This window comes from Musca autumnalis, unplaced genomic scaffold (genome assembly GCF_047663935.1).
Source record: "Musca autumnalis isolate F117 unplaced genomic scaffold, ASM4766393v1 scaffold_3, whole genome shotgun sequence".
Lineage (NCBI taxonomy): Eukaryota > Metazoa > Arthropoda > Insecta > Diptera > Muscidae > Musca > Musca autumnalis.
The window spans coordinates 257786260-257808078 of NW_027411866.1; the positions used below are offsets into that span (position 1 = coordinate 257786260).

At 32.7% G+C, this 21819-nt stretch overlaps 1 protein-coding gene and 2 long non-coding RNA genes across 5 annotated transcripts in view; 2 read left to right on the top strand and 1 right to left on the bottom strand.

The window, feature by feature from the left end:
- LOC141399397 (uncharacterized) overlaps window positions 1-21819 on the bottom strand; it is a 67078-nt gene that overhangs the window by 23835 nt on the left and 21424 nt on the right. The window contains exons 7-11 of one of the 2 annotated variants that reach the window (XM_073978069.1): window positions 20088-20231; window positions 19833-20023; window positions 19630-19751; window positions 19447-19562; window positions 18778-19369 (exon numbers count right to left, since the gene is read on the bottom strand). In XM_073978069.1, coding sequence (XP_073834170.1) covers window positions 18897-19369; window positions 19447-19562; window positions 19630-19751; window positions 19833-20023; window positions 20088-20231 — 1046 coding nt within the window. In that variant the 3' untranslated portion in view covers window positions 18778-18896. Of the gene's footprint in view, window positions 1-18651; window positions 19370-19446; window positions 19563-19629; window positions 19752-19832; window positions 20024-20087; window positions 20232-21819 lie in introns of both variants that reach the window. The other variant, XM_073978068.1, reaches the window with a different exon arrangement.
- Window positions 1-21819, top strand: part of LOC141399399 (uncharacterized) — a 62983-nt gene that overhangs the window by 22655 nt on the left and 18509 nt on the right. The window lies entirely within an intron of this gene.
- On the top strand, window positions 286-11810 carry LOC141399398 (uncharacterized). Of its 2 annotated transcripts, XR_012411838.1 has the most exons (3): window positions 286-6247; window positions 6372-6655; window positions 6763-11810. It is a non-coding gene; the product is annotated as an uncharacterized lncRNA (long non-coding RNA). The 2 variants fall into 2 exon arrangements; XR_012411837.1 differs by having other exon boundaries at window positions 286-6655.

Consider the following 21819-nt stretch of genomic DNA (forward strand, 5'->3'; position numbering starts at 1 on the left):
TATAAAAAATATGGATGAGGAAAAATATGCATGAGAGAAATTAACCTAACATGCGAAAATATAACTAAATTATGAAACGTAGTTTGGCAAACTTTACACATTTGCATTTAAAGTTAATTTAAAAATAAATCTTAGTAGTGGAATAATTGAATTTCGAATCTAAGTCCAATCCAGATCATTTGCGACAAACAGTGAATTTTGACATCTTGTTAGAAGCAATCATTGAGGGCAGATCGTTTGCGGCAAACAGTGAAGTATTTAAATAAAAGTAAAAATAAGTTTTTTTTTGAAATATGAAAAATATGGATAAGGAAAAATATGCGTGAGAGAAATTAACCTATCATGTGAAAATATAACTAAGCTACGAAAACGTAGTTTGGCAACCTTGACATATTTGCATTTAAAGTTAATTTAATTATATATAAATCTCAGTAGTGGAATAATTGAATTTGGAATATAAATATAATCCAGCTCATTTGCGACAAACAGTGAATTTTGACAGCTTGTTAAAAGCAATCTGAGAGCAGATCGTTTGGGGCAAACAGTGAAGTATTTAAATAAAAGTAAAAATAAATATTTTTGTAAAATATGAAAAATATGGATGAGGAAAAATAGGCATGAGAGAAATTAACCTAACGTGCGAAAATATAACTAAGCAACGAAAGCGTAGTTTGGCAAACTTCACACATTTGCATTTAAAGTTAATTTAAAAATAAATCGCAGTAGTGGAATAATTGAATTTCGAATGTAAATTCACTCCAGGTCATTTGCGACAAACATTGAATTTTGACACCTTGTTAGAAGCAATCATTGAGTGCAGATCATTTGCGGCAAACAGTGGATAAATGTTTAAATAAAAGTAAAAATAAATATTTTTGCAAAATATGAATATGGATGAGGAAAAATAGGCATGAGAGAAATTAACCTAACATGCGAAAATATAACTAAGTTACGTAAACGTAGTTTGGCAACCTTGACATATTTGCATTTAAAGTTAATTTAAAAATTAATAACAGTAGTGGAATAATTGAATTTCGAAAGTATAATCCAGATCATTTACGACAAACAGTAAATTTGAGAGTTTGTTAGAAGTAAACATTGAGAGCAGATAATTATCGGCAAACAGTGAATAAGCCATTAAATAAAAGTGAAACTAAATATTTCCTGTAAAATATGGATAAGGTAAAATAGGCATGAGAGAAATTAACCTAACATGCGAAAATGTAACTAAGCTACGTAAACGTAGTTGGATTCTTACTAAGAGGTTTACATGCGAATTGGACGATATTTATTGGCACGGAAGCTCACCAACATTATGACGGAGGCGTAATTTCTGAAATGATATCGGTTGTTTGGCTTGAAGCAAAAAGGATTGGTGTAGAAATAGTAGCCAGTGCCTGTGATGCAGATAAAGTTAAGTTTAAAGTTAATTTAAAAATAAATCTTAGTAGTGGAATAATTGAATTTTCAATGTAAGTTCAATCCAGAACTAAATATTTCCTGTAAAATACGGATAAGGTAAAATAGGCATGAGAGAAATTAACCTAACATGCGAAAATGTAACTAAGCTACGTAAACGTAGTTGGATTCTTACTAAGAGGTTTACATGCGAATTGGACGATATTTATTGGCACGGAAGCTCACCAACATTATGACGGAGGCGTAATTTCTGAAATGATATCGGTTGTTTGGCTTGAAGCAAAAAGGATTGGTGTAGAAATAGTAGTCAGTGTCTGTGATGTAGGTACCATGCATCAATCTAACATGCGAAAATATAACTAAGCTACGAAAACGTAGTTTGGCAAACTTCACACATTTGCATTTAAAGTTAATTTAAAAATAAATCTCAGTAGTGGAATAATTGAATTTCGAATGTAAATTCAATCTAGGTCATTTGCGACAAACATTGAATTTTGACACCTTCTTAGAAGCAATCATTGAGGGCAGATCATTTGCGGCAAACAGTGGATAAATGTTTAAATAAAAGTAAAAATAAATATTTTTGCAAAATATGAAGAATATGGATGAGGAAAAATAGGCATGAGAGAAATTAACCTAACATGCGAAAATATAACTAAGTTACGTAAACGTAGTTTGGCAACCTTGACATATTTGCATTTAAAGTTAATTTAAAAATTAATAACAGTAGTGGAATAATTGAATTTCGAAAGTATAATCCAGATCATTTACGACAAACAGTAAATTTGAAAGTTTGTTAGAAGTAAACATTGAGAGCAGATAATTTTTGGCAAACAGTGAATAAGCCATCAAATAAAAGTGAAACTAAATATTTCCTGTAAAATATGGATAAGGTAAAATAGGCATGAGAGAAATTAACCTAACATGCGAAAATGTAACTAAGCTACGTAAACGTAGTTGGATTCTTACTAAGAGGTTTACATGCGAATTGGACGATATTTATTGGCACGGAAGCTCACCAACATTATGACGGAGGCGTAATTTCTGAAATGATATCGGTTGTTTGGCTTGAAGCAAAAAGGATTGGTGTAGAAATAGTAGCCAGTGTCTGTGATGCAGATACCATGCATCAATCTTTGGTACCAGGATACAGTGAAAAGAATTATCGCTATCGTGGGAACATTTGGCTTTTCGACGTCATCCATTTATTTGTATCACTAGTTCATAATTTTTGTAATTAATGAAATAATATACGAACGTTCAAAGCTTTTGAGTACTTATGTGGCCATCGACAATCGACATAAGAGATACTTTAAGAGGGGTTATACTTCTATGAGGATTTTAGAATGGAATATTATTAAGATGTTTTCAACAATGATGTTGTAGCAGACCTTGAGAGAATGTCTGCCCGGAATTCACCAAACGAGGACTTAAAAATACGTTTAAGTTTATGTCCTTAACGACACAATTCCTCCAATTACTAACTCTTGGAGGAGATAGTCAGCATAAACTAACCGTTTTGCGTGAATTTAAGAACATTTTAGACATTTTAACCTATACAAACAAAGTCCTTTTTTCTGGAACGGTGAGTGCATGGGAACAGCTGGTGCAGTCGCATGACAATTTTGACCTGTTTCATTTAAGTACCCACCCTACTATTGAGGAATTTTTCGCTCAAATAAGACGTATGGCAATACACCAACTATGCGTAATGTAAATCCAATTCAGATCATTTGCGACAAACTGTGCATTTTGACATCTTGTTAGAAGCAATCATGAGGGCATGAGAGAAATTAACCTAACATGCGAAAATATAACTAAGCTACGAAAACGTAGTTTGGCAACCTTGACATATTTGCATTTAAAGTTAATTTAATTATAAATCTCAGTAGTGGAATAATAGAATTTGGAATATAAATATAATCCAGATCATTTGCGACAAACAGTGAATTTTGACAGCTTGTTAAAAACAATCTTTGAGGGCAGATCAAACGCGCAAACAGTGTATAAGTGTTTAAATAAAAGTGAAGATAGATATTTTGTAAAATATGAAAAATATGGATGAGGAAAAATAGGCATGAGAGAAATTAACCTAACATGCGAAAATGTAACTAAGCTACGAAAACGTAGTTTGGCAACCTTGATAAATTTGCATTTAAAGTTAATTTAATTATAAATCTCAGTAGTGGAATAATTGAATTTCGAATGTAAATCCAATCCAGACCATTTGCGACAAACAGTAAATTTTGACATATTGTTAGAAGCAATCTTTAAGAGCAGATCATTTGCGGCAAACAGTGGATAAGTGTTTAAATAAAAGTAAAAATATTTTTGTAGAATATGAAAATTATGGATGAGGAAAAATATGCATGAGAGAAATTAACCTAACATGCGAAAATATAACTAAATTATGAAACGTAGTTGGGCAACCTTCACACATTTGCATTTAAAGTTAATTTAAAAATAAATCTCAGTAGTGGAATAATTGAATTTTCAATGCAAGTCCAATCCGGATCATTTGCGACAAACAGTGAATTTTGACAGCTTGTTAAAAGCAATCTTTGAGGGCAGATCAAAAGCGCAAACCGTGTAAATGTTTAAATAAAAGTGAAGATAGATATTTTGTAAAATATGAAAAATATGGATGAGGAAAAATAGGCATGAGAGAAATTAACCTAACATGCGAAAATGTAACTAAGCTACGTAAACGTAGTTTGGCAACCTTGACAAATTTGCATTTAAAGTTAATTTAATTATAAATCTCAGTAGTGGAATAATTGAATTTATAATGTAAATCCAATCCAGATCATTTGCGACAAAATGTGCATTTTGACAGCTTGTTAAAAACAATATTTGAGGGCAGATCAAACGCGCAAACAGTGTATAAGTGTTTAAATAAAAGCGAAGATATTTATTTTATAAAATATGAAAAATATGGGTGAGGAAAAATAGGAATGAGAGAAATTAACCTAACATGCGAAAATGTAACTAAGCTACGTAAACGTAGTTTGGCAACCTTGACATATTTGCATTTAAAGTTAATTTAAAAATAAATCTCAGTAGTGAAATAATTGAATTTTCAATGTAAGTCCAATCCAGATCATTTGCGGCAAACAGTGAAATAAATGTTAAACATATTTGCATTTGTTAAGTTTTGTACAAAACTATTTTTCTGTGTAAATACAGACAGGTAGATTTATTTCAGTGCATGTGTGCTAAGAATCTATTTTAAAACATAACAGCTGGTCCTAAATAATAAAAACAAAATACTTGAGTTAGGATAGAAAGGGAGGCAGTGTGTGAGTGGGATGCATTTATGTATGTAGGTACAGCGTGCATTAGTAAATGAATTTGTATGTGTGTCAATTTTAGATTTAGTTTTAGATAGAATACTCGAATAAAGAGTAGAGTTCTTTTAGAGACGTCGACGAACAAACATCTAAGTAGGTGTTTCATTTCATTGAACATCAAAAGATGTTGGCCGAGTATATTGTGTCGCTATACTTAGAAATGAGTAAAATTGGTCGAAACAGTGTAGCCAAAGAAACTAGGGAAAAGTTGTTTAAAATTGTAAGTTCCTTCACGGAAGTAAGAAGAGATTTTTAAACAATGATAGGGAACTCCGCGATATGGGAAAATTTCCATATGAAATGCATAGCATATTCGCCTCAGGTGTGCGGTGTGCAATAAAAAAGTTTGATTTGCTATATCGTCAAATCAGAATAGATTTTGGAAAAGAATCAAAGAAGGATTCGTTAGAGACACGAATTCCATCTAGGTTTAAATATATAGCGGAGATGGTCAGCTTAAGTCCATTGGAACAGTATGAAAAAATATACATACTGCGCCATTCAAAAACATTAGAAGGTCGGTTAATAAGAAACCTTGAGTATTCGTTGAATGATTTGGAGACTGAGATCAGAACTGAGTTTCCAGATATAGAATATATCAAAGATAGATAAGATATTGCATCGTCAAGACTGATGGAATATTAGAGGGAATTTCCCAAAGACGATTATCTAGTAGAAAATTATAAATTTTTACAGATATGTTACAGCATAGTTTGAAGTGGGACTATTTCTAGAGTAGCACCTAAAGGTAAAAGTAAAAGATTATAAAGAAATAAATGAGAAATGGGTTCCCAAATTATATATTAATCAAGAGCATAGTAAGTCAAGTAGGAAAATTGATCGTGGAACTATTCATAAGCATAATGAAGTCAAAACTTATGTACAGTTTTCTGTTAGCAAGAAAATTGTTGAAGGCTCCGAAAATACGGAAACGAGAAATGAAAACGTTCACGTTGATGTTTCGCGAAAGTTCGAAGGTTATATCAACAAACTGAGAAAAGTCAGCAGTTGAAGGCCAGCTTGGATAAAGAAACCAATCCTTGCTCAATTGCTGAAGAGAGGGCTCGTATATATGAGTCACAGATCGCTGACGTTAGCGCCAAATACAGTGCTGCTACTACAGAAAAGGAAGAATCAGTTGATGACCTTAACGAGTTGAAGAAAGAATTTGAGTGCCTACGTAACGAGTTGGATGATGCTCGTAAGTATTTAAAAGATGAATCGCTGATCCGTGTTGATTTGGAATACAACATGTTATGTCACCCATTCTGCCATGCGTCATACTATAAGCATCACCCATGCTTGAACAGCTGTTGTGCTTGATGACGTGTCGACGTCGTATTGGACGAAGACAAAATTCGGAGTGGCGATCCCTAATCGTCTCTTTTGACATTCCCGTCATTTGTAAAAGGAGCAGTCGCAGCGATCGGATCGAGGAAGAAAAAAACAAAACAATTTGGCGGGCAAAATTGTTCTGCGTTAGTACTAGTATACACGTTTAAAGAAATAAGAAGTACATACAATTGGATGCACTTTAAATTAAAGTAAATGTGTTTTTTTTTTTCATTCTTTTTAAACAATTGTGAATATCATGTGGTGCAGTAACAATAAAGAATCGCCACCGTGGTACAATAACGGTACGGGCGCATCACCACGTTCTGGAGCACGCGGTTGTATAACAGTACTTTAGTACTTGACCACCTTATGGAATATCAGGCTGAGCATAAACATTCCACAACCCGTGTCACCAGGAACGCAAGAAACCACCACTTTATTTGTTGAACAAATTTCTGCATTTATGCAAGTACCACCCAGCAAACATTTTCCAGCCATTTTTAAGAAAATTCCTACTATCGAATTGGATCAATTTTACCCGGCAGTTTCAGGTACAGTTACCATCTACAACTGAAACAGAACCTTTCAACGGGCCGTGCCTTGCAGACACCATCAGCATTTTATTCCAATTCGTGATTTTTTTTGAAAAAAAAAAAAGCATTCAAAGTTGATTCCTTCTGCTGACTGTTAAGATTTTTGGGTGTCATGCCACCAACCCAACATCTTGAAACCCAAATACAACATATCTGTTTGCTGACCAGCAATGCAACCACAAAACAATATCATCGCCATCTTGTAGCATATGACACCTGAGTCCGATTCAAATGTTCAATGAAGATTTTTGAGCCGATTTTTTTTTTGTTAAAGGAGACATCTTACAGCACCATCCCTAATCACTCATCATCATAGACCGGATTACCTTTTTGATCACCCCAATCATATAGCACATCAATCATCTATAGCCCAGACATTCATCTTGCTTCAACAGTCATAATTTTCATATCACCAGTACACCACCAAAATTATACCACCTACAACCACATCTGTTGGAAGCTTATGTACTGTAAGTAAACCTGTATGAGACCTGAAGGACAACCAAATTTGTGACCATTTGCCTCAAGAATGGATCATATCAAGGCGTCCTAAAATTGCAAGCTGTACTGCTGGATCGTGAATTGTGATTATATATGCATTGTTGTTTTTGCTTTTGGGTTATAAAATTATGTATGTGAATTGGGTTATAATGGAATAATCGATTATAATCAAGCCCGCATACATCAAACCAGATTATTGAAATTGATTATACATCTCAAAGTTTTTTTTTGCTGTACTAATCTAATTATATGTCCAACTATTATTATGGATTATTAATTATAGTTACATATGAATTTGATTATACATGCATGCCGTTAATTATAATTAACGGTTAAGGTGTGCGGTATGCAATAAAAAAGTTTGATTTGCTATATCGTCAAATCAGAATAGATTTTGGAAAAGAATCAAAGAAGGATTCGTTAGAGACACGAATTCCATTTAGGTTTAAATATATAGCGGAGATGGTCAGCTTAAGTCCATTGGAACAGTATGAAAAAAGATACATACTGCGCCATTCAAAAACATTAGAAGGTGGGTTAATAAGAAACCTTGAGTATTCGTTGAATGATTTGGAGACTGAGATCAGAACTGAGTTTCCAGATATAGAATATATCAAAGATAGATAAGATATTGCATCGTCAAGACTGATGGAATATTAGAGGGAATTTCCCAAAGACGATTATCTAGTAGAAAATTATAAATTTTTACAGATATGTTACAGCATAGTTTGAAGTGGGACTATTTCTAGAGTAGCACCTAAAGGTAAAAGTAAAAGATTATAAAGAAATAAATGAGAAATGGGTTCCCAAATTATATATTAATCAAGAGCATAGTAAGTCAAGTAGGAAAATTGATCGTGGAACTATTCATAAGCATAATGAAGTCAAAACTTATGTACAGTTTTCTGTTAGCAAGAAAATTGTTGAAGGCTCCGAAAATACGGAAACGAGAAATGAAAACGTTCACGTTGATGTTTCGCGAAAGTTCGAAGGTTATATTAACAAACTGAGAAAAGTCAGCAGTTGAAGGCCAGCTTGGATAAAGAAACCAATCCTTGCTCAATTGCTGAAGAGAGGGCTCGTATATATGAGTCACAGATCGCTGACGTTAGCGCCAAATACAGTGCTGCTACTACAGAAAAGGAAGAATCAGTTGATGACCTTAACGAGTTGAAGAAAGAATTTGAGTGCCTACGTAACGAGTTGGATGATGCTCGTAAGTATTTAAAAGATGAATCGCTGATCCGTGTTGATTTGGAATACAACATGTTATGTCACCCATTCTGCCATGCGTCATACTATAAGCATCACCCATGCTTGAACAGCTGTTGTGCTTGATGACGTGTCGACGTCGTATTGGACGAAGACAAAATTCGGAGTGGCGATCCCTAATCGTCTCTTTTGACATTCCCGTCATTTGTAAAAGGAGCAGTCGCAGCGATCGGATCGAGGAAGAAAAAAACAAAACAATTTGGCTGGCAAAATTGTTCTGCGTTAGTACTAGTATACACGTTTAAAGAAATAGGAAGTACATACAATTGGATGCACTTTAAATTAAAGTAAATGTGTTTTTTTTTCATTCTTTTTAAACAATTGTGAATATCATGTGGTGCAGTAACAATAAAGAATCGCCACCGTGGTACAATAACGGTACGGGCGCATCACCACGTTCTGGAGCACGCGGTTGTATAACAGTACTTTAGTACTTGACCACCTTATGGAATATCAGGCTGAGCATAAACATTCCACAACCCGTGTCACCAGGAACGCAAGAAACCACCACTTTATTTGTTGAAAAATTTCTGCATTTATGCAAGTACCACCCAGCAAACATTTTCCAGCCATTTTTAAGAAAATTCCTACTATCGAATTGGATCAATTTTACCCGGCAGTTTCAGGTACAGTTACCATCTACAACTGAAACAGAACCTTTCAACGGGCCGTGCCTTGCAGACACCATCAGCATTTTATTCCAATTCGTGATTTTTTTTGAAAAAAAAAAAGCATTCAAAGTTGATTCCTTCTGCTGACTGTTAAGATTTTTGGGTGTCATGCCACCAACCCAACATCTTGAAACCCAAATACAACATATCTGTTTGCTGACCAGCAATTCAACCACAAAACAATATCATCGCCATCTTGTAGCATATGACACCTGAGTCCGATTCAAATGTTCAATGAAGATTTTTGAGCCGATTTTTTTTTTGTTAAAGGAGACATCTTACAGCACCATCCCTAATCACTCATCATCATAGACCGGATTACCTTTTTGATCACCCCAATCATATAGCACATCAATCATCTATAGCCCAGACATTCATCTTGCTTCAACAGTCATAATTTTCATATCACCAGTACACCACCAAAATTATACCACCTACAACCACATCTGTTGGAAGCTTATGTACTGTAAGTAAACCTGTATGAGACCTGAAGGACAACCAAATTTGTGACCATTTGCCTCAAGAATGGATCATATCAAGGCGTCCTAAAATTGCAAGCTGTACTGCTGGATCGTGAATTGTGATTATATATGCATTGTTGTTTTTGCTTTTGGGTTATAAAATTATGTATGTGAATTGGGTTATAATGGAATAATCGATTATAATCAAGCCCGCATACATCAAACCAGATTATTGAAATTGATTATACATCTCAAAGTTTTTTTTTGCTGTACTAATCTAATTATATGTCCAACTATTATTATGGATTATTAATTATAGTTACATATGAATTTGATTATACATGCATGCCGTTAATTATAATTAACGGTTAAGGTGTGCGGTATGCAATAAAAAAGTTTGATTTGCTATATCGTCAAATCAGAATAGATTTTGGAAAAGAATCAAAGAAGGATTCGTTAGAGACACGAATTCCATTTAGGTTTAAATATATAGCGGAGATGGTCAGCTTAAGTCCATTGGAACAGTATGAAAAAAGATACATACTGCGCCATTCAAAAACATTAGAAGGTGGGTTAATAAGAAACCTTGAGTATTCGTTGAATGATTTGGAGACTGAGATCAGAACTGAGTTTCCAGATATAGAATATATCAAAGATAGATAAGATATTGCATCGTCAAGACTGATGGAATATTAGAGGGAATTTCCCAAAGACGATTATCTAGTAGAAAATTATAAATTTTTACAGATATGTTACAGCATAGTTTGAAGTGGGACTATTTCTAGAGTAGCACCTAAAGGTAAAAGTAAAAGATTATAAAGAAATAAATGAGAAATGGGTTCCCAAATTATATATTAATCAAGAGCATAGTAAGTCAAGTAGGAAAATTGATCGTGGAACTATTCATAAGCATAATGAAGTCAAAACTTATGTACAGTTTTCTGTTAGCAAGAAAATTGTTGAAGGCTCCGAAAATACGGAAACGAGAAATGAAAACGTTCACGTTGATGTTTCGCGAAAGTTCGAAGGTTATATTAACAAACTGAGAAAAGTCAGCAGTTGAAGGCCAGCTTGGATAAAGAAACCAATCCTTGCTCAATTGCTGAAGAGAGGGCTCGTATATATGAGTCACAGATCGCTGACGTTAGCGCCAAATACAGTGCTGCTACTACAGAAAAGGAAGAATCAGTTGATGACCTTAACGAGTTGAAGAAAGAATTTGAGTGCCTGCGTAACGAGTTGGATGATGCTCGTAAATATTTAAAAGATGAATCGCTGATCCGTGTTGATTTGAAATACAACATTAAGAGCCTCTCATAAACAACAAAGCGAACAACATCACTAGCGCGTGTTTTCAGTTTAATTATAAATGTCAGTAGTGGAATAATTAAATTTCGAATGTAAATCCAATCCAGATCATTTGCGACAAACAGTGAATTTTGACAGCTTGTTACAAGCAATCATTGAGAGCAGATCATTTGCGGCAAACAGTGGATAAGTGTTTAAATAAAAGTAAAAATAAGTATTTTTTGTGAAATATGAAAAATATGGATAAGGAAAATAGGCATGAGAAAAATTAACCTAACATGCGAAAATATAACTAAGCTACGAAAACGTAGTTTGAACTTTTCTATAGGAAAAGTCATCTGCGGTGAACTTTTGTATAGGAAAAGATTTTTATAAATCTCAGTAGTGGAATAATTGAATTTCGAATGTAAATCCAATCCAGATCATTTGCGACAACTGTGAATTTTGACATCTTGTTAGAAGCAATATTTTTGTGAAATATGGAAACTGTTGATAATCGAAAATAGGCATGAGAGAAATTAACCTAACATGCGAAAATATAACTGAGCTACATAAACGTAGTTTGGCAAACTTTACACATTTGCATTTAAAGTTAATTTAAAAAAAAATCTCAGTAGTGGAATAATTGAATTCCGAATGTAAATCTAAAATATACGTTGTAAATTCTTATGATGTCTTCATTTGTTATTATAATGCCATCAATAATTCAGAAGTGGGATAATCTATTAACGAGCCTTATATTGTATCTTAGATGTACATGTGTTGTCAATTGGTAACAAAAATGATAGGCTATAGGTTAAAAGTTACACAAACAGCAATTTCTAATACAAATTAAATTGCCTCTTTTCTAAAAAAAGGATAATTGAGTGGTTAAAAGTAAAATGAAATAAAAAGAAAAAATCTGTCATCAAATCTCAGTAGTGGAATAATCATATTAAATAATTGTATTACAACACTTTGCAACAAGAAAACATCGTTCAAGCCTTATAGGTTTGAATACCAATGTAACAAAAATAAATTAAATATCAGTAATGGAATAACACATGATGGTTTTTTAATAGTGAATTGTGTATTACGCAAAATTTAACTGATAAAGTTCAGATTTTCATTGAATTAGTTGGTTTTTATGAGATTTTTTTTTACAGAGCCTAAGTGTACTGGAAGAAAAAACTAAAGTATGTTTACAAACTTTAATTATTATAAAGATAACACGCTCTTTTGTGATCTGTGAAGAAAGTTAATCGAAAGTAATAAAAGAATTGTTGGTTAAAAGTAAAATGAAATAAAAAGAAAAAATCTGTCATCAAATCTCAGTAGTGGAATAATCATATTTAATAATTCGTAGATAACACTGCGCAACGCTAAAAAAACAATCAAATTATTATAAACATTTTTTAACGTACACATCGATTCACACTGCCATAATATATTTGTAAAAGTTTTAACGCGGCCTAAGAAAGCAAGACACAAATACGATACAAATGTATATTGTGCATTACACAATAACATTTAACAAAGTTTAGATTTTCATTCAAATATTTTTTATTTATTAAAGAGCTCCTTTTACAGAACCTAAGTGTACTGGAAAATGAAACTTATGTAATTCCAAATACACTCGCATATGAATATTTCGTTAATTTGTTAATCATAAATAATATTTACGATAATATAAGTTGTTAGAGACTATATATAAACACTATTACGAAAAAAATTACCAACCAAAACATATCTAGCTCAAATAGAGTAGTTGTGCCATGCTTTAGTTATATGTTATAATTAGTTTGTAGCGGACCATTAGTTTTGTATTTGAATCCATTTATTGTAACGTATATTTTAACCTAACGTAACTACTATTACATGTTTTCTTGTTTGCCAAACTTAAATGACTAACTACATAATAATAATTTCAACAAACCAGCTGTGGAACAATTCGTCGTTGTGTTAAGCTTCTATAACGATCGTTCAGTTTTGTGTTTGAGAGCTCTCTATTAAGATTATAAAAGAAGCAACATCAACGAGAATTGTTCATTCTTGGTTTGCAGTTATATGTTGGTATCCAGCTAGCAATTTCTGAATAAAGAACACTTGGTAACGTTTTAAAATAATTAAGGTATTATCATTTTGGAAGGAAAATAGATTCCCTTAATTTGGAAACGGAAGCAGACGAAAGTCTCTACGCAAAAGTAAAATGAAGTAAAAAGAAAAAATCTGTCATCAAATCTCAGTAGTGGAATAATCATATTTAATAATTCGTATATAGCACTATGTAAAGCTGAAATAAAATCAACTTATTATAAAAAATTGTGAACGTACATATCGGTGTGGACGACCATAATATATGTGTAATAGTTTAAACGCGTGGGATTCTCTAAATCATTTTTTTTGGCTACCGACAAAATTTTTCAAAAAAAAAAGGACCAAAGTTCAGTAGTAGTTCCAACGAATATGTATTCGAATCGTCTAGGTGAAACAGGCCATAAGTTTATTCCCCCCATACCAAGTGCGGATATTATACGAATGTCCGGCGCAACTTTCGAAAACGATATCACTGTCGAAGGATTAGCAAATGTTTTTCGGGTGTACACAAGCACGTTGTTCTTTTGTTCGTCAAAAGTTTAAAAACGATATCATTTTGCGAATGTTTTTTCTTCATAAGAAAAATTGTTTCGAGAAACATTTTTTAATTCGGAAATTTTTTACGTTTTAAAAAAAATTTTATGTAGTTCGTAAAATATTCGCATTTGCTTTTTTCAAATATTTTCGATATAAATGCTACGTATAATATTAACAAGAAGTGATGATAAACACAAAAGGATACAAATACAAGACAACAATGTTTATAAACAGTTACACGCATTGAATCGCAAACATTACAAAGAAGAAAAGGTACATAACAGAAATATCAACAGACGTCAGGTAAAGTTAAACATGTCATGTCCGCCAAAAATGCTTTTTCGGCACTATCGTAAAAACTATCATCTTTCCTTCACTAATAATATTATTGACGATATTCGAATTCGAAGTTTTTCCTGCCACAAACTGAGCGACGAATGAATCGTTTTCAATTCGTTCTCACACGAGAGCGAATGAAAGATGATAGTTTTTACGATAGTGGCGAAAAACATTTTTTGTGGAGTTTCTTGATGTTTCTGTTATGCACCTTTTCCGTTTTTATTTCTTTATGTTTGCGACTCGATATGTAACTGTTGATAAACATTGTTGTCTTGTGTTTGGCAACCTACCCATATGTTGTCTTTATCAACACTTATTGTCTATATTATACGTACCATTTATATCGAAATTATTTGAAAAAAGCAAATGGGAATTTTTTACAAACTATACACATTTTTTTTTAAACAAAAAAATTTTCAAAGTAAAAAATGTTTTTCGAAACAATTTTTCTTGTGAAGAAAAAAACATTCGCCAAATGTTCGAAAACGATATCGCTTTTAAACTTTTGACGAACAAAAGAACAACGTGTACACAAACACCCGAAAAACATTTGCCAATTCTTAGAATGTGATATCGTTTTCGAAAGTTGTGCCGAACATTCGAATAATATCCGCAATTGGTATGAGGGGAAGATAAAACTTAAATTATACCAAATACATTCGCAAATGAATGTTTGGTTAGTTTTTTTTAATTCAACATATTTCCGTTAATATAAGTATATTAACACGTTCACGGACGTGAATGCTATAACATTCACGTTCAAAGTCAATCTTTAGTTATTTACTTGTATACAATTGCAAGTTTTAGTTATTAATGTACATAATACGACTAATTTCATATATATCCATAACATATATAAAAAATTATAATAATATAAATATTTAATTAACAAATACACAAACTGATTTTGAAAAAATTTGGGTGTAATTTTTTGCACATCTCCATTTATTTTTGCGTCCGCGAACGTGTTAATGTAGTAAAAGGTGTCGCAAAAGTAATTCTCCTATCAGAAAATGCTATAAATTTTGCGATTGTTCCCTAATGTCAGTTCTGTTTTGACATTTGTGTAGTAAACACATGCGAAATACACGTTAATAAACCATGTTACGCTACACTGCTCCACAACGCGGAATATTGGTGACTATTTTTTGACCAATAATCGGTCGGTGACTTTGGCACAACGTGAATTTCGTGGTAGATTTCCTGGCTAGACTTACAGACTTCGTTTTGTGGGGCTTTTTGAAGTCGCGGGTTTATGTCAACAAGCCTCAGACTCTTTCAGCTCTTAAAGACAATATCCGTCAAGAATGTGAGGATCTATCGCCGGATGTTTTAGCCAAAGTGAACGAAAATGCCATAAAAAGAGCTCAAATGATAATAAACTATGGCGGCGGCCATTTATCTGACATCATATTCTCGACTTGATGTAAAAAAATTAAGAACAAATAAAAATAACTACAAGTAGAATCAAAGTTTTTAATTTTTTTTTTTTTTTTTTTAATTACAGCCTAAAGATATCGGAAGTTTACTTTTGCGCCACCTTGCATATTATAGTAGTATATTATGTAGTACTATATTATAGTATATTAATGTAGTTTGACAAACTTGATATATTTTCATTAAAAACTAGTTTTAGGGATTATGTCGCGGATTCGTGAAGTATAAGTAGAGTGCGTAATGGTATAATTAATTTGGAATGTAAATTCAAAATCTAGAGTATAAAAGCAATAGTGTGCATTAGAAACAAATTTAAGCGATAGTCTAATGGGGGTAGCACATATAAAGGTTGTAAATGTGCCTCACTCTTTGCTTACAAAAAGGAAAAATTGAGTGGTTAAAAGTAAAATGAAATAAAAAGAAAAAATCTGTCATCAAATCTCAGTAGTGGAATAATCATATTCAATAATTCGTATATATAACGCAGTTCAACACTAAAAATGTACACAACTATTTTTCAATGTACATATATCGAAACATATACTAAATTGTTGTACTATTTCATGATATGAACAAACAGAGCTTAAAAACGTGTTAAACATGTCTTAGTTACTTTGAAGAAAATTCAGATGTGAAAACATTTTCCTTGAATGCTTTGGAGTAGTTCAAGATTTCGGAGTGTGAAGGAGGTAAAATTGGTCAATGACTAAGAATGTTAATTTAGCTTTTATTTTAGTCAATGACTAAGAATGTTAATCTAGCTTTTATTTTATCTTTTTTATACCCGTGCTTACATTTAAAATTTGTTTTTAATTCGACCACAAAAATGTTTCATTTTAAAAAGGAAAAAATAAAGGTTTATCAAGAATAGCATCACACGTTTTTTGATAATTTTGTCATACAACGCCGCAATGTAATATGAAACCGATATCAAAAACAATTCGAAATGGGAAAATGTACTTGCATCACACCTACAGTTTCAATCGTTTTACACTCGAAATCGATTCTCAAAACATACCTGATAAATTGTCAAAAATAGTTTAAATAAGAAATACAAATTTAGACTGGTTCAAATGATTTCAACCATAAACTCCAAATGCAACCAGAGAAAGCAAGACACAAATATGTATGTACTATTGTTGTAGTCATGTTATCATAACAACTATACATATTGGGTATTGTGTAAAAACTTTTAAGCAACAAAGTAAGGATAATTGTGCAAAGCTTGTGGCGTCAAACAAGTTTGCATTAAAGCTCTACACTCGACTTCAAACAATAATTTCATTGAAACAAAAGATGGTTACGAGGAAACAACTTACAATATGCAGGGCATAAACCAAATCATCGATATTCATCACCATGATCGCAGTGATGATGACAAATACATAGTGGAAGTTGAAATAAATGGGCGCCGTCAAAAATTCAAGTGGTGAGTATAACCAGTTGAATATCAAAACACAATTACAACCGTCATCGATAGCGTTTCGCTCATATACTAAGGGGTCGATTATGGGTAGCAACACAACTCCTGTTGCCCCCAAGCAAATTTAGTAATGGAATTTTCTATTTCCGCATAAACATTTATACTTTTTTTACAATTAAATTAATACCTGAAGGTTCAAAACACTGATATTGATTGAATTTGACAAAAATTTCCGTCTTTTTGCTCATTTTAATTGCATGATTTTCTCTTCTGGAGTTTGTTAATCGACCCCTAAGAACATGTTGGTACCGTACGGAAAGAAAAGTTAATGTAGAAGTTAAATACAAACACAAACATTCAACGGAAGAAATGTACGTCGTGCCAAATGAGTATGAGTCACTATTGGGTCGAAATTGGTTGGTTGGAATTAATCTTCAAGATATTGATGAAAAAATAAAGTTTTTATTCAATCAATTCTACAACGACAGGATTCAATCATTCAATAGAAGATTTGATTAATAAATTCCAAGACGTATTCGTGGAAAAGATAGGATGTGTGCCTAATTATGAAATCAAGTTGCAATTAAGGTAAAATTCGAAACCACAATTCTTCAAATAACGGGAAGTTCCTTTTGCACTCCGAGAACGGGTGGAGAAAGAGCTCAATGATTTAGAATCAGCTGGTATTATATCAAAAGTTGAACGTAGCGACTGGTAATTATTCCGAAGTCAGACGGAGGTATTAGACTTTGCGTTGACTATAAGGTCGGCGCGTGAACCAAACCTGGTTTCGGCGAATTACCAGATGCGACGAATTGATGAGATTTTGAACAAACTTAAGGGTTCTAAATATTTTTGTCGACTTGATGTATTGAAAGCAAACCTGCACGAATGTCACCGGAAAAAAGCGTAATATATGTCCCAATTTACATTAGGCGAGTTTACTTGCGGCAATTGTCAGTTTGATGGAGAGAGAGATGAGGTATATGGTAACCCTTTGCCTCTCAACACTCTCTCTCACCCACAAACTGACAATTGCCGCAAGTAAACTCACCTAATGTAAATTGGGACTATGTATTTATATGTAGCTCAATCATGATACAATAAGAAGGTAACATTATCAGCCCAGCTGATGGTAACATAATGTGTCAATTGCATTGAATTTATGTCAAATGTTGACATCTTATGTTACCAAAAACGGCAGCTGGTGCTACCTTCTTATTGTATCATGAGCTCAATTCACTTTTTCAAATGTCAAATTTCAACTTCATATGAAATACTTTTAAAAGCCGTTCACATTAGAGCCTTTTTGTCGGGTTAACCTTCTTTGTGAGGATTTATTTGACTTATAACCAATGGAATTGACATTTAAAACCCAGTGGGTTTGTTAAATCCGGTTATATATAAACGTACTATTATTAATGAAATACTTTTTAATGATATCGATTAAGCGTGAGAGACTGTTATATCCCTATTTTATATTAATGCATATTGACAGCTCTATATATTCATGAAATGTCATAGCTCATTCCTTTTTGTTAGTCGTAAGTTATCTTGTTAAATAAACGTACTGAATAGGAACAACGTAATGCACGCGTTTCAACCCCTCTACGACACAACAAATTCCAAGTGCACTCGCATAGGAATGATTAGTAAATTCTTTAATCATTGAATATATTGGCGTTGGTATAATTATATTGAAATTTCAAATCAATTCAATACGTTTTTTTTTTTTTTTTTTTTTGTTTTTATCCATCATAACATTGTCATCATGACATTGTTTATTCGACATTTCTCTCTAAATATTTCATACACATACACACCAATCTTTTAATAACACACAAAAAACTAAGTAAAAATTATACAATTTATGTATGCAATTAGTATAATCAGTCTTCTTTGTAATAATAGTAGTAGTATTAAACCTACAAAAAAATTAAATAGTTTGGTGTAGACTAGATCCGATAAACTTTTGGAAATCATCAGAGATTTCGTGATAGTAAACATGGATTGCTAACGTTTACGATCAAAGGCAAAAGAAAACAAATTACTCACGTTGTGAAGGTATATGCCTGCAATAATTGACAAGGATTCAATGGTAATTGAAGGACGATTTCTGCAACGGTCTTCACAACATTGTTAGGTAAAAACAGGAATGGTGGAAACACAATTCATCATGATATTAAGGCCGCATTGTTATTGTGTTTGGTGTTAAACGACATAGATGTTGACGATGAATGCCCAGAACGTGTAGAAAATGTTGGAGGGGATGCTCCTGGGTTATCTCTGGATATATGACTACTGGATTCTCCCCTACATTTCACCATATGTTTTAGAGACGACGACGACGGGCAACTATTCTCTGAAGATTCTATTGAATATTGGTCTTCCGACCACGATAATGCCGTATGGTCATCATGGATGTCTTTGTTTGTCATATGTGTTGAATCTGCCCCCAAGGAATTATCATCGCCAAGGGTTGAGGAAGTCTGCGAGGTTGAAGATGTATCTGTTATTGGCACAAAGACAGAGTTCAAATCTAAAGAGTCTCGCAAAGCATGCCATGATGATACGAATACAGATTTAACGCGTTCGAATGTTTCATAGTCGTAAACAGAGCGTGCTGTATTTGTCAAATCAAAAGGTTCTATAAGTAGACACAATAGCATATAAATAGCAGTGGTATTATGACATAAATATGTATGTAGAGATAAACATTCATACCTTCAATACATAGTTCCTTCCACTGATGAATATCATTTTTCAGAGATTTAGCAGTGCGACATACATTTATGGGTAGTATTCCGCCCGTTCTTACTGATATGGCATTTTGAGAATAGCTGTAAAGGGAAATAGTTTTTGTTGTTGTTGTTAAATTTACTAGTAATATCCCTAGAAAATACATACTCGAAATTACTGTAGTATTCAAGGAAATCCAAAAACAATTCTCCCAGCGTTTGGGTATTTTTACTTTCATAAGGACCAATCGTTTCATTCATATCAACGTAACCAAAATCATTGGAACGCAGCTGAAGTGGAATATATGTGGAAGAGAAAGTATATTATTTCTGCTATTTATGGATGGGATTTTTTGTTTTAGGAAGACTTACCAATGGAAACTTTTCTGGAAACAATTCATGCAAACATGGCAGCACGGCTGGCTTTACCGCATACTGTAGAAAATGAATAACCATCAATACTAGAGAATAACTCGATATTGTCATATTTTTGGCATTGTTAATGTTATGATGTTGGGCCCATAGCTTCGTAACTAGTACCATAGGACGTAAACGCCAATCAACTAGATAAAAAAATTAATGCGAATAGTTTTTAAAGGATATACCAGATGTATCTACTTTACTTACGTTGCGAATAGCAGTATAGTAAATGTGTATTTTTGATGCCAACACAATTATTAAAATTTAAATCGACTTCCAATTGATGTACACGATCCCGAAATCTTAATATAGGAACCTTTGCTTCAATTAAATTGAAATATTCGAATTCACCTGAAAAAAAAAACAAATTACGATATACTTGAAAACTGAGGAATACAATAAAAAAATACTAATATAATGACGATCTACATCAACAGAACCATATTCAAATTTGAATTTAAAATCAATGTCTCCACTTGCATATACATATATGTATATATCATTCACCATAAGTGCCCAAAGACGTATCTCCAGAAAATCAAAATTCGTTTTTTTTTGGATTGAAGCTGATACATAACAAATAACGATTCTATTCAAGAAATGGTATTTCGGAAAATGATAAAACATTGCATATATTGTTGTCATGACCAATCCCAAAACCAAGCGTTTCCGAGGTTTTTTTTTCTTTCATTACTTACTCCCATTTGTACATGATTGTTAATAGTCCAAATACTAGCCCTCATAACGCTGATATATGTACTATAAAACAGTTTTTTATTTAATAAAGTTTTTTGCTCCTTCTCCTTTCGTACTTCCTATAACAAATTATAAAACTTTTTTAGAGCCCAACTTTATTCGTCAAAAACTAAGACAATACTGGCAAAACAGTTACTATGGCGGTTCGATTGAAATAGACATGTGCAATGTATTGGGTTTACTACTAACATTCACACACAAACACATCATACAACCCCGATTTTTTTTAATTTCTTGCAATAATGCTTGCTCTTTGAGACAATCTTAAGGACTGACAACAACAATTCAACTATAATTGAACATCTGCATTGAAATTCAGGTAGAAATCTTACCTTCCATTTCTAGACTTTGTACAAAACACACAAGCACACATTCAAAATAAACAGAAGATAGTCCGTGTTTAGACACACAAATTTCTCGGGAAAGTAAATTTAGTTTTTAGGCAATAGGGGGTAGGAAAGAGTATTGAGGAGTCCTTTCCTCTCCGCTCTCTCCCCAAAAAACTCAATTTAATTCCCCGAGAAATTTGTGTGTCTAAACACAGACATAATTCTGAAAAATTTTAATATACAGTTTGTCAAGTAATTGTTTTCGAACCAAGAAAACTAAAATTTTTTGTATTAATTTATGAAAAATGGCTGATAATTTGGATAAAAATGTAGGGTTTTTTGCAAAAAAAAAAAGGTGGCAGACTTATTAAAGACATGATAGGATGAATAAATAAAAAATTAACCCACGTAGTCCAAAAAAATTAACGAAAACCAATAACTACATGTAATGCAAGTTGTCAAATAAATGTTTTCGAAATGTAGTGAAGTTCCGAAATATCCCATATTTTTGGTAAATTCTTAAAATCATGACATTTAAGAATGTTATTCTTAAAAAGGGTTAAATACTAACAAGTATCAACAATATTAGACATAGAATATCCCTACAAGGAGGGTTACCATATGGACCATGGGAGTACCAGGTCATATTACATGTAAACAGGGTCCTATAGGTCTTAAACCGGGAATATCTGAAAACTAAGACGTTTTATGAGTTTTTAGTTCACGAGAATGGACTGCCGTCAAATACAATAAATATTACATATAGCATAATTAGATCAGAAGGGTTGCCAGATCGACTAAAAAGGTACCAGTAAACGAGGCCACCTGGCCGAAGTTTGTTTTTTTACTTAAAA